General features: G+C 40.3%; 1 protein-coding gene across 7 annotated transcripts in view; it reads right to left on the reverse strand.

Moving 5' to 3' along the window:
• Positions 1-14695, reverse strand: part of LOC137196635 (stromal membrane-associated protein 1-like) — a 113591-nt gene that overhangs the window by 37306 nt on the left and 61590 nt on the right. For 5 of the 7 annotated variants that reach the window (XM_067609388.1, XM_067609386.1, XM_067609392.1 and 2 more), the window contains one exon: positions 574-637. In XM_067609388.1, the coding sequence (XP_067465489.1) occupies positions 574-637 (64 nt within the window). The remainder of the gene's footprint in view (positions 1-573; positions 638-14695) is intronic. The other 2 variants (XM_067609389.1, XM_067609391.1) reach the window with 1 other exon arrangement.

Consider the following 14695-nt stretch of genomic DNA (forward strand, 5'->3'; position numbering starts at 1 on the left):
AAAATCCCATGAGATGTTTCATAACTAATTTGTTGCACTTGATTTTTCTACCAATTAGTATAGCTTCTACTAAAGTGAGTGATACTGGGTGTAAAATATAATATCCTGCTAGGTTCCAGTAAAATGATTCATTTATATAATTCACAGATATTCCCCAATTCCCCCAGAACAAAATTCTTTCCCTTTTTGAAATACACCTCAAATCATACTTAGATATTCCATTACGTGACTGGACTGTTGGGTAGATTTAACTGTAGTCTGTTCACAGTAATGTCAGGCATGGCGGTCTGAAGCCACTAATGATGTATTCACTGCCAGATGATATAATAAGTCATCAAACGTAACAAAAGGTCTCTGTTCATGACTTAAATAAAGCCTGGCAGCATTCAACTTCTCCCCTGATAATGTCAGACGTTATTTAACCTGAAATAATTACAATATCAATTTTAAAATGTGATTACATCACCCGGCATAACTGCTTTCATTTACATATCTGACACATTAGGCAGACATTTAAATACAGTTTGACAAGTTATTATATTGTAAGTTGGTAGAGGGTTGCGCATGTCTTACCAAGGCCCAGCAGGTCCACGGCCGCCTCTGTGCCTTTCTTGGGACTGGCTCTGCACTCTGACTGCTGAGAAAAAGACAGACAAAGAGAAAGGTGAGAGGAAATTATTTAGTATAACGTCCAATTTAACTCAGCTCACATCGATGCGTTCTTAATTCCACATTATTATAGAGACGGGCAGTTATATACAATGATTTGACCTGCCTATTAAAGTTTTTATACAGCAAACCAATACTGACCTTTATTAAAAAGGAGTATATTAGATAGTCACCCACTAGCCATAATGATGAAGGTTCCTGCCTTAGCACAGTTACAGATGATAAATATATGTATTAATTTATCAGGTACCCTGTGGATTTTCTGATCAGCAGTGGCTCTATGGAGCAACGTTTTAATGACCAGGCCCTTGTTTTTATTTGTATCTCTTGTTCTATGAATGAAGGCATTAATGTCACACATCCCTGCTGACATTTCTGTATGATTCCACTAATCAACAATTGGTGGCGGTAACACATGAAAAACAAACAACAAAAGAGCAATGCACCAGCAAAAGTGTGGAAAGAAAATCCTTTGAAAATGTTCTATGAGGAAGGAGGAAAGTAAGGGAGAAAAAAAAAGCAGAAAGAAATAGATAGAGAGAGAGAGGAAGAGATGAAATGACAAAGATGGGACAGGAATGAAGAAGGGAGGAAGGGGGATAGATAGATAGATATAAAGTGAGATTGGAGAGAAAAACGTAGTGAGGGAGAGAGAGTATAAAAGGCTAACACGTGGGCCACAAGAGATCTACAACGCTGGCAACAAACCCAATTTCCCCCCAACAAAAGATCGATGGACCACATTAGATTCAGTGTCGTTCCAATCCAAGGCAATGAAAACAATTACAGTGTCCACGCCTAATCAAGAATGCATTGGCTGCGAATTGATGTGTGTTGGGACTGCAGCAAGGCTTTGGTCGTTTATGTACAGCAGCAAAAGGTTGGTCTGTGCTGTGCATTTCTATTGACCGACAGTGAAGTGCAGCTATACAGGAGTCTATAATAACAGGAATGATAGGGAAAGCACTAATAAAACCATGGTGTCTTTGCCTATATGATACAAAAACTGAACCTGTGACCTTGTTGCGGTTTTTGTGCTATTAAACTACAAAATTCAATCAATTTAACTGTTCAATAACCCCAGTGGTACTCTTTTCAAAGCAATGCATTGTGTTGCATGAGATTCTTCAGTGCTGGTTTAGAGATTTTTTTGTACTTACTGAAACAAGAAAAAGTGCAAATTCGCAATAGCTGCGATCATGTACGCGCATGCATCCACGAGTTCATGCATTCACACACACACAACCTCACCAACACTTAACCTGCACCACAAATTTCAGCCTCATAGATAGAAAGTGTTGCCACTCCCACTGCCAGTTGGCATGAACAGTTAATCAGCTGTCCTTCTGCTCACGACCAACCTTTCCACAAAATCTCTTGCAAGTCTGTGAATATATTTGGAAGTTATTTGCCTTTTTGCAATAAGCCACTCTCATTGCCACGCCCTCTTTTAGCCAATTGGCATGAACACAAACACACACCTTCACACACACACATGACTTTCATGCCAAATTTCAGCCTCCTAAGATGAAAACTGTGGTCTACATAGTGTGGTGAACCAACAGACAGCAAGCTATCGAGCTGCTTGTCACAGCAAAAAAAGTTTTGGGGGAAAATAAAACTGTCATGAAAAGCTATAAATCTAAAAGTTGTCTTCTAAAAATCTTGCAGCTGATACAATACAAATGCAAAATACATATATGTTTGATCCTAAACCAAACTGGTCAAGGCATCCGTTGCCTAAAGGTTAAGGCACATAACATATAACTGCCATGTCCACAGCAAGATTTATACCCCTCCCTCCCTCTCTCTCTCTCTCCTGGATAGGAGGATAACGCACTAGAATAAATGCAAAATGCTGCCTACAAATCCTGAAAACAAAACAAAACCGAAGAAGAAAAAGCTCTCGTATTTGTCAAACACTAATCTGAAAAATCCTCCACAGAAAAGCGCACACCTCCATTAAGAGTGTTGGCATGTAAAGTGCAACAAGCAAAAAAAAAAAAATTGTTGTAGCATGTCCATTTGATTTCAGACATTTCAGACTCTCGCACACAAAATTCAGATTAAAAAGCCTTTCAATGCAACATCCCACACAGCTGCTGTGGGACAGAGAAGAAAGAAAGAAATATCACTGTGCATAAAAAGCTTAAGTTCCCCGTTGTATGTTCAGAAGGATTTGAACAGACGTGCTGCCAAAATCCATCTCTAAACTCTGACAGACATGTTGGATTTGCCTGCTTCCAAACTGGTTATTGAGGAATGGACATCCCATGTAATTAGTTATCTGGGGTGACACTGAGTGATGCAACTGACAGACAGCCAGCGACAGACTGTGATTGGCTGTCAGGGTCAGTTCTGTTTGAAGAGAGAGAGAAAAAGTGGAATTGGAGGGGAGGCTACAAATCAATAACCAACCCCCCCCATCCAACAGGTGAATAGAGTCCTCAGTTGATGGTGATGCATGCCAGTTTGAATGAAAAACCACTGAGCAAACCCCTCTGATGACTGCTGTCACATCAGATCACTATCATCAGAATACACGCCAGACAAACACATGTGCTGACATCTGTCACGCTGAATGTCTGAACGGGGGCAAAGTCTGCTGTAAGTTCAACCCTGATGTACACGACGGCTTCTGCTGAGGCCAAGACAAGTGACAGTGAATCCCATATTTCTTCTTTTATCACACAAGAATCACTATGACAAAGACTCAACACCTAATATTACAAAAACCATGAGTTCATCAGTTGTTGTTGTATTTTTTTTGAAAAATGTATTAATTCATGTGACAGTCAACTCGGAAACAAACACCAAGGGACTAGAATAATCAAGACGGGGAAGCGAGCTGCCAGAAATGGTAATACTGTATATAAATATTCATTAAGTACAAGAAACTGGACCTAAGATCCCCCGGGTACCTGTGGCATCCTAATTACATCAAAGCATGAGATAATGCTATTATAAAAAGTGCTTGATGAGCAGATAAGCAGCAGTTTGAAAGCAGACAGCAGCTTGTGTATCTGGAATTTATACTTCAGCTTGCTGCTTATATTAAGAGGACAGCACAGGCTGACATCTTAAAAGGAAAAACAGCAGACTGAACATGCACACTATGGCATGACATTTAGTTTTTGTAGATCTCTACCACCTCCGGCACCTGCACAACAACAGGTCAAAATACATGAAAGAAGGCTGCTGTCAGGGCCGGTGAATAACAATAAAATAATGAGCACATAATGTGCTTTTCATGGTGAAATTTAAAAGGGCATGTTTCTCAGACAGGAATCATCCCCCAACTCAGTCTGAAACAACAATATCTTTAAGAGATATCTTCAATAAATATGACACAAAACAGTGAATGTAATCTCAAAAAAATCTGTCAAAATCTACAGGTAAAGAGCTTAAATTTTGAAACAGCTGGATAAAGAACTTCGTTTACTTATACTTCCACAGGTCTGCACTTTGCTTTGTCAAATCTGAACTTCACAGTAAATACTGAGTTCAAGGGTTATCAGTCTAAGAGAAGTATCTCTAAAATCAAACCATTTCTGTCAGCTGCTGACCTGGAGGAAGCTGTTTATGCTTTCATTTCATCTCGTCTTTATTGTTGTATTGCTCTATATTTAACACATAGTAAAAAAAACCCAACATGCTGAAAGTCTGCAGTTGGGTCCAAAATGCAGCTGCTCAGCTTTAAGAGAAGCCTTCATTAGCTTCCAGTTTCTTCAAAAATGCTGCTTACTGCTTAGCATTAAATGGATTGGCTCCAAGCTATATCTCTGACCTACTAAACTCATAGACACAAGACAGCACAGGAAGGTCTGCAGAAAAGAACTCTTCCTAAATCAAGATTGGGTGAGAGTGCATCTGCTATAACTAAACTGTGGAATGACTACAGTTCACAACCTGCACCACTACTTCTCTATTTTCATCAACTAAATGTACTCGTCTTTTAATGGACTTGTATAAATTTATATCTCTACACATTATGCTGTTTGATTTATTTATGTAATATTTATTTAATTTGATCTGGTTTTATTTTTCACTGTATAAACTTATTACCGTGTCTCACGTTCTTTGCTTGAGCACTTGGCAATTATGTTAAGAAAAGTGCCGTACAAATAAAGTATTATTACATGTGCGCTACTTTAATGTGACGTTCATTATATTTTGAATTATACAAATAGCACTCATATAGCGGGGTGTCACAGTGGCCCAGGGGTCTGTGCAGTAACAAAGATCTTGCAGGTTCATTGCATCACACACTGCGCAGGATAGGTCTAATAAAATCTCGGTTGCAATCTGTGTCTGTATGTTTGATATCAGTTTTGATGCATATCAGACCATGTGATAAATGCCTTCTTAATCATGGGGCTACAATTTTGAAAAAAAAAATCCAAGGGAGGACACATCATCAACTTGCATCATCCATCTGCAGTGCCTAACTGTAAACAATAAGCTTATCATAACTGATAAGCTATAGCCACATGACTTTTTAAAAACTTTTTAAAAAACATGCACGATGTTGTATCATGCAGTTCTGCATCATTTAATGCTGTATTCCTATTGGTTGGTTTGTAGCCGTGGGTAAATTATATTATTATTATTATGTGAAAAAAGTATAAATATTTAGTATAAAGTCTTTTGAGGCTGAAGACTACAAATTTGAAAATGAAACAAATCTGGGGGTGCTCCAGGCTCCATTAGTCGCTACTAGCATAACACACCTGAATCTCCCACTGAACTGTCTGTGGTCAAATTGCATTGTGTGGAATGTAGGTGCAGGTAGCTTTGACAAAGAAGAAGAATGCATGGAATAAAAAATCTTATCTATATTTATCTTTTTCAAGATCAATGCAGCACTCTCCATAGGGAGTCCAATGACAATGTTACAGGAGCACAATGCTAAATCGAGCACTGCATCACCAGCTACCACTGCACCAAATGATGAAACCCGGTACCCACAAAACTCACACACAGACACGCACACATACACAAACACCTGCAGCTCCCGCTCTTTATGGAAGCTGGCAACCCATTGAGACTGTACTCAACATCCTTACGCAACACAGCATTCCACTGTCCTCCTTCACACGTACGAGGCAGATGAAACAGACGTCTTATTCTCCGAGGAGAGGCAGAGCGGGGCGATGGAACAAACAAAGTGCAAACAACACTAAAAGAGGGAGAGGAAAAACAAATAGTGTGGAGGGAGAGGAGCGGGAGATGAGGGCTGCAAATTGGTTAGCGGGGAGAGCGAGTGGGCGTCGGGGAGAGGAAAAATACAGAGGACGGATACAAGAGGGACAGGAAATAGAGGACGAATGAGAGCATGAGGAAGAATAAACATGAGGATGATTGAGGGAGACATAAGACAGACGGCTGCAGACAGTGCGGCTGACAAGTAAGTCTATACCAGCAGCAGTGGTGGCAGAAGCTGCAGCAGTGCTAGCCACACCTTCAATTCCAAGACAGTTTTATCTATCTTTCAAAGATTTTATTTTAAATACACAGGCCTTTATTTGAGACAGGCTTATTATAGAGACCTTTGTTTCGAAATGTTCCTGGTTTTATAACTAAATTTCTTCATGTTTAGTGAGAAACCTTTCTGTGTTATGATCTTCTTCCGTTTTAATTTGCTGTTGTTAGTTTGCTGTTAATGAAAACTCAACACTTGCTCCATTTTTAGCAGGCGTCTTGATAAATTCAGGACAATGTACGTGTCCACTGCACTAATTCCATCAGTACAACAGATACTAAACATATCCAGTTGTGGCTACTTTGCTGTTTTTTCCATCCAGTCAATGAAACTAAAAATGACCAATTGGAAGAGTTCTCAATCGATTTAGCATTGCAATCTATAACACTGTCGATGGATGGACAGTTTTTAAGAAAAGGATTGAAAATCGTTGTCAAAATCTGATACCTACATTACCCATAATGCAACTTGACTCATATTCGATTCTGATGTGTTATACTAGTAGCGGCTAATGTAGCCTGGAGCTGCTAGCTTCCAGCAGAGATGAAAAGCAGCTACAGAGGTTGATTTATCAGATTTCACACACTTCTCTCTGGAGACACTAAAGGCTTTATACAACTCTTTTGCATATATGCAGTAGGGATGTGCAGAGGGCCCATTATTTGTATTTGTATCTATATTTGTTGAGGCAGCAAAATTATTTATAATTGTATTTGTATTTAAATAAAAGTGGAAATAGGTGTAAAAATCCTGTTTTTGTTTTTTTATTACACTTTTAATTTTAGGATATTAGTGTGTTAAAATAAATGTTTATGAATAAACTATCTTACAAAGGAGGTCACTACATCGGGTCTGGAACCGGAGTCTCCCAGATCATAGACGACTGTGCTGACTACTGAGATAAAACTTTGGCCATTGCAATGGTACAACAGACCTCTACCTGTCTATGCACCCATAACACAGAGACAGCACAGTGTGTAACATGTAGGCAAGAGCTTCAAAGGTGATTCTTGCTTTGCGTTTTTCATTTATTGCCTATTTTTTACAACTTAACTTTGTGGAAAGGAGAGAGGGAACAACAGGTTATGGAGAGTCCCTTGAGAGAACTTTGCGTGTCAGTAGCTCAGCTTTATCTCTGGGGAACATCCCCAACTCTGAGTTATGTCCAAATAAGGAAATGTGCTTCATGTAGCAGGTAGATGTTGAGACAGCAGAACAGAGGAGAGAGATTGAGATAGAGATGTAACCGACCTGCACGCTGGTATTTGACATGGGTTGTTTTTCTTCCCGAAAACAAATCATTTTTAAAATTTTTGCACAAAATAAATGTTTGTAAAAAGCCTACTATTTGTGCTTTGCCAAATAACATATTTGGATTTGGGCACACCCCTAATATGCAGTAGTATTCTTAAATTGGTGAATAAGAACGGCTTTGTTGAAATAATCTCAATTCAAGGTCCACTGACCAGCTTTTTGGGAGCTTTGACAAAAAACAGTCACAGCATTGATTAGAAAGATCAAGGAGAACATTCACATCGGCCTCCAAAGACCATCTCTGAACCGAGACAGGGGTTACAGCCTCCCTTCCATATATAACCACTTGTTAACACATGACCGTTGTTCCACACTTAGGTCAAGTGATGACACCTGAGCCTGTTCCATTTGCTGATATAGACCTGTTAGATGCAGTTGAAAGCTCCACAAAGGCTAGTAAGCAAACTCTGAATTGAGAATATTTTGTCATACTGTTCCTATTTACCAATAATTTCCATAATTCTAGCTTCTACTACACCGTTTTATTGTTCGGTGTTAAGCTAAGTCACAGTCAAACAACATTCCAGGTCAATAATGAACTTCCATGCACAAATAGACCCCATATCTGTTGAAAACAGCAACTTGGACTAGGACTTCACTATTTATGGTGATGGAGTTAGTGCTGTGGAACTGTAATATACATTATGCTGAATCTACCATTGAGATTTGGTGATTCTTTGAATATGGGCTTTTACTGGTAGTTGTGGTAGCTGCTATGGTGGGAGCAGTTAGTACATTGATGGTCGTGGTAGCGCTGCAGGGAGTGGATTGTCTTCTTGTGGCTGACAGCTGCCTTATTAACAACATAAAAGAGAATAATAAAACTGCCACTGAATGGATGAGCCAGTGAGGCCAAAGACAGACAGCTGCAGTGGAGGGAGGAAGAAGAAAGAAGAGGAGAACCAGAGAGTTCACCGAAGAGGAAGGGGAGGATATGGAGGTCAGCCCCGGGGGTGGTGGGGGGTGGGAGGAGTGGGCTGAAAGGGAGGCATGAAGACAGCGGAGAGCAGGGGGACAATTAGGAGGAGGAAGAGGAGTGTTGAATGTGGAGCAAGGCAGAGATGAAGAGGGTTAGGAAGCAGTGAAGATGGAGAGGAAGAGGATGTGAATTACGAGGAGGACAAGCGGGGAAAAAGTAACAAAAAGAAGATAAATGACGGGAGGGGAAGATGATGAAGGGAAGGACAGGGATGAAGGAGAAAGATGGCATAAAGACTGATGATGGAAGAAATAGAAGATGAGGATGGACAGAGAAGAAGAGGAGGGCGATAAAAAGACACAGTGGGCAGGAGGCCAGATATGTGTGTGTGTGTGTGTGTGTGTTGTGTTTATGTGCTAGGTGTGTGTGTGTGCATGGAGTGAGGAGAAGTGTGTTGAAAATGCATTATCAATACAGGCTGAGACATCCATATCATAAAGTCTGCAGCCCCCCAACTCTACAACACACACAACACAAGACTCTGTGTGCGTGTGCGTCTGTGTGTGTGTGTGTGTGTGTGTGTCACCGCAGTAAGTCAGAGGCTGTTAAGTGTGCCGGCTGCTGCAGTTCTGCACCATTCAACACGATCTGTCACTCAGCTGGTGGCACTGACACACAGAGACTCACACGCACGCACGCAAACACACACACACACATGCACACACATGCGCGTGCACACTCACACACAATCTAAAAGGTTTTGTCACAGAGGGGAGATCTTAAGCTGCCACACGCAACCATCTCTTCCACCCAGTTACACTCATCTGACAGTCATGGAAAACCCATTGCACTTTAACACACACACACACACACACACACACACACACACACACACACACACACACACACACACACACACACACACAGGTAAAAAAGACACACACTCATGCAAATAAAGGTAACAACAAACACTCGAACTCAAGAAATAATGCCAATATGCATCCACACACAGCATGAACTCACACACATTGTTACACAGGCGCTCACTTGAAATGTATGCACCCACAGAGACACAAACAACACACACACACACACACACACACTCTCGAGTGTTTGAGGAAGGTCACGGTGTGGTCTGACGGCTGATGCGTGACGGCGCCGTTCAGGGAAAGAATACCTAATCAAATCAAAACACTGGCTACACACACACACACACACACACACACACACGCACACACACACACACACACACTAATTTAAACAGGGTATTTTCAGAAGTGTTTCTTATTTGTCACTAAACAGGAGAGCTTCCAGAGCATCTACACTCTTGTTAGGCTGTGATTTTGAGAAAATGGCAGCCAGCTTCAGGTTAGAATTTGTTTGTTGGCTTTAGGGACACGCACACACACACACACACACACACTTACTGAACGGCCGCTTTGATTCAGAGTACACACACTCGCGCAATGCCCAGCTAGTCTTATGGGACCCACTTGGGGTTGAATTTGGGAAGCACACACTTGACAGACTGGATGTGAGGTATGCACACACTCAGACATGGACACACACACACACACAGATTTGGGGGAGGGACACACACAACGTGCTGGATTAGCATGTTGGTGCTAACATGGAATACTAGAGCAACAATCTACTGACTTTTTCTGTTGTTTTTGGTGTTTTAATAACTTTCTGTGAGGGTGTTTTACAGCTTAGTTAAGGCTACTTTTGCAAGAGTCTTTTCCCTCATAGCATCTCATGTTCCAGCAGAGAAGAAACAGGATTGGACCTCATGTTGTTGCTGTGAAACCCACCTGCAGCGTTTTGCATAAAGTAATTGGGTTTATAGTGTTTTACATACTGAATGGAGTCCTAACTTTACTGCACAGATAACCCCACACATACAACTCTCTAGTTTGTGTGTCTAAAATATAGAAAGAGAGAGGAGTGTAATTGCCCGCATGTGTGTGTTAGCGACGTGTTTGTGAGATAGTTGGTGTTTTAGTAACAGTTTTTGCATCTGATCTGTTAGATGTGTGAATCAGCATTCAACCTGAATGAGCTTGTGATCGTGTGTATGTTTGTGACACTGTGCTCTGAGTGTAAATGAAAAAGCTGCAGTGTTGGAAAGATGACTTTAGCACAAACCCGGAATCTCTGTTGTATGTATTTAATTTTTTTATTCCCTGCATTTAAAACCAGTGAGGTAACTATTTTAAAGAGGACATATTATGCACATTTATAGGTATATATCTTTAATCTGGGGCTCTTGGAATATCTGCATGATTTACAGTTCAAAAGCTTCATTATTTAACTCATTACTTTTTCCCGTTCTTTACTCGAAATGTCAGCTTCTTAAATACATCCGTACATGTTGGAGCCATGGTTCTTTGATAAAAAGTAAAACGTACAAGTCTGTGGACATAAAAACTTTGAGGTAGAAGTTAATTTTGACTCCCAAGGTGCAGTTCGGCAAGAAACATCCAATCACCGAACTTAAAATTGTGTTACGTGTGCAGCTAATGATGATGTTGAGAAAATTGAAAGGACAATCTGGAGCTTAAATCAATTCACTTTAGAATTTTTGGTCAATTGTGGATGAATTCAGCAACTACAGGGTTATGTTTTGTTCTCAGTGTTTTGAATTCATTTTTTCTGATTTGCTCCTCTGATTGTCTTTTCCTCCATAAGAATGGCAGCTGACACTCATGGGTATTGCAATATTTTCAGCCATCTGTCAAACAGAGACGTTGGAAGTAGAGGGTGCGGGGGGGGGTGACAGCTTCGACAGCTTCTCTTTACTGCAACAAACATTTTAGAGCTTACATTTGTCTGACTTTCATATTTCCTTACATAAAGAATACATGCTTTCATACCCTAGTGATGTGATTGTCAGAAATGATAAGCCTGTCTCCTGCTCAAAGAACTTCATGCGTATTTAACTATGTAAACAGCCAGGCCAGTGCGGGTCGCATCATCTTTAGCTAAGAAGGGCTTCTTAGCAACATAGCAAGACAAACTGTTGACCCATGTTAATAAAGTTTAATTCAACGTATGCTGAAGGTTCAATGCACCAGTTGAGCTACCTGCAGGTACCTATTTTTCTATTTCCGCCTATTTTCATTTGGCCTCATGTTCTGTTTCACGCAACTTATTTTTGAGATATATGACTACAGGGAATAGCCAGCCTTCATTCAGTAGTATTTGTACCTTCAAAGGCTGATGATTTGCCTGATGACTTTAGATTTTGCACTTTTTATTAAACTTTTTCATCCAGTTAAAAGACATACTTAAAAACGACCAAGATCTAAAAAGTTTATTGTAAAAATGTGGCTTAAAATTGAATAAAAGTTAATGACAGTTTCTGGCGGACAACCAACGCCAACATATTATCTTTATCTTGTTGGTAGACACCATTGCAACAAACAACCACAACACCCACAATGCACACAGGATGATTATCATTTTGTGTGCGTATACTATTTGGTAGAGGGGTAAATGCCATTGACAGGCGACCAAATGAAACGGAGCGTTACCTTGATTAAAATTACAAACATATTTACAGCACTCCATCCCAGAAAATAGTTCCAATGTCCCTGCCACCAAACTGATGAACAAAACATGATTTTTCAGAAACTATGTTGAAATAATTCAAACTGGTGGCCATTATTCAAACCTATATGATCGTTACATTATCTGGGTCAGTCTTGTGTTTCTATGTTCGGTAACTACACTACTTTACGGTGTTTCTCCATGTTTCTGATATGGAAACCAAAGACAAAAAAGAAAGAGTCGGGAGAAAACTAGGAACTTTATTTTTACTGTATCTCTGATAAAAAATGGAATTTTATCCCACATTGGGTAAACACATAAAGGTTAAGGAACATGATGAGAAAGGACAGTGTGTACTCCGAGCTCATGGACTACAAAAGAACTAAAGTGCTTTTTAGAAAAGAGGTGACTTCATTATCTCTCTGGTTTTTTTCACCCTCTCCTCACCTCCATTCATCTCCATCTCTCCTTCATTTGTCCCTCCCTCTCTCTCTCTCTCTCTCCTCCTCTCTCTTTCTAGCTCTCCACATGTCTGTCGCTCTCTCTACAAACACTAAATCACTGTCGTCCCGTTGGACTGCTGGTGTATGTTGTCTTTTTCTTTTCAGCCCATGAATAAATGAATAAATTATCAAAGAGAACAAGAGGCTGCTTTCCTTCATGGAAAACACTGGCACGTGCCTTTGTTGGAGACAGAAATGAAGGAGTGTGTGTGTGTGTGTGTGTGTGTGTGTGTGTGTGTGTAGTTGTGTTTGTGTGTATCTTTGTTCATTCAGTGCAGGGATTTGGGGAGTGTGTTATCGCTAGGTGCTCCGTACATCTGGACTGTGTTGGGCTCTCGAAGGTTCCCGATATTGGATGTGACACACACACACACACACACACACAGTAGAAGCAGCAGCTAAAAGCATATCTGTGGTCGATTGGAGTTAGTTTGAGCGGATGGTGTGAAGGGCAGCCAAAGGAGCAGCGTTCTGTGACTAATAACGTCACACACATACACACACACACACACAAACACACGCCACACACATGGACAGCAGTGCTCTCTGAGGTCTAGCAGTCAAAGGATCGATAGCGTAGCCACAATGAGGCTAATCAATAAGCTGGATTTGCACTGCTGGAGGAAGAGATTCAAGCCTGCTTCCCAAGAAAACACACACACACACGCACACACACACACACACACAAAGACATCCACCCTCCCCCTCTATAAATGCACAGATGCACAAATACACACACAAACATCCCCCCTCCCATCCCGCACACACACACACAACCACATCTCCCCCACTGTGATGCAGCAGAGCCTATGTGCCACTGAGACGCTTATATCCCAGCTTACCTCTCAAAACAGAGTGAGCCATGTCCACTGAGCTGGTTGGCATTTACACAGCTCAAAGCTTTGTGATATATATCACACCGCAGATTTATTGTCAATCATAGATTTGTGTCAAAGCCTGGACACAAATGCGTCAGTCAGTCTGATTTTACCAGAACTGTCGATATCATCACTGTCAAATTGATTCATATCTTGGTCTAATGAAACCATGAAGGAGATGCCTCTGTTTCATGCAGTCATTAATGCATGTGTTACTTGAAGTTAAGACTTCTTCACCATTGCTTTTAGTGCCACTAGCTTTTTCAGTTTTGCTTCACTGAAGAGTATAAACATTTTTTTTTTTTTTACTCCGTCCACCGTCTGTCATCGCCATAAGCTTCACAAACCTCCAGAAGAACAGAACCGTATGAAGTATCATCCTCACCTGCTCCGTCGGCTGTTAGCGAGTAGTTCTGCATGTAAATGTTTAGCTGTGTTCACATGGAGCGGGGAGGTGGAGGAAATATGACTTTGACTGGATGAATGAAGTTCAAACATTATTTTAGGTTATTATGGTAGCAGTAAAAAATAGACTGTGTCAGTTTTAAAATGCTTTTCAGCATCTCAGCGTGCAGAGCTGCCACTAACAATTATTTTCACTATCGATTAATCTGCTGATTAATTTCTTAATTTATCATTCTGTTTTTAAAAGGTTGGAAAATAATGAAAAAAGCCCATTGTCATTATCCAGAGTTAAAGGCGACATCTTGTTTAGTCCGACTGACGGCTCAAAATCAAAAGATATTCAGTTACCTGTATGACAAAGAACAGCAGCAAGTCCTCACTTTGAATGTTTGGCATTTCTGCCTAAAAAACAGTTGAAATAATGAATTGATTATCAAATTAATTGCTGACTCATTTTCTGTTGATTGGCTAAACCTTTAATCGACTCATCATTTCAGTGTCTGAGTATTTTCAGACCTGTTTCAATTACTAAAAACTTAGAATGGGTTTTCCTTAAGTTTGGTTTGTTGTTTTCAAACCCAGCTTGGAAAATTGTTTGAAATTAGAATATGGTTCAACCCAATACTGATCCAAAAATCTCCATATTACACAAATCATCCCACTTACTCAATCGGGAGTTACACCACCATTAAAGCTGATAATGGCCTTTTAAATCAGTCTGTTGCTCATCTCTATAATGTTACATATGATGCAAATTGTTGAATTTATGTTTTATCTATATACAATTGATCAGTGCTGTCAGCTGTGAGAAACCCTTGAATTAACCTGAATCTAAACCATATATTTTGATCAGGTACTATTAGCATATGGGCTTCAATTGAGAATGACAGTGTTTATGTAGGCTCTAGGAGGCCTTCCATTTTATGATATATAGTGAGTCAGGGAATGTGTTTTGTACCACTTCCAAACCACC

This window comes from Thunnus thynnus, chromosome 14 (assembly GCF_963924715.1).
Source record: "Thunnus thynnus chromosome 14, fThuThy2.1, whole genome shotgun sequence".
NCBI classification, from domain to species: domain Eukaryota; kingdom Metazoa; phylum Chordata; class Actinopteri; order Scombriformes; family Scombridae; genus Thunnus; species Thunnus thynnus.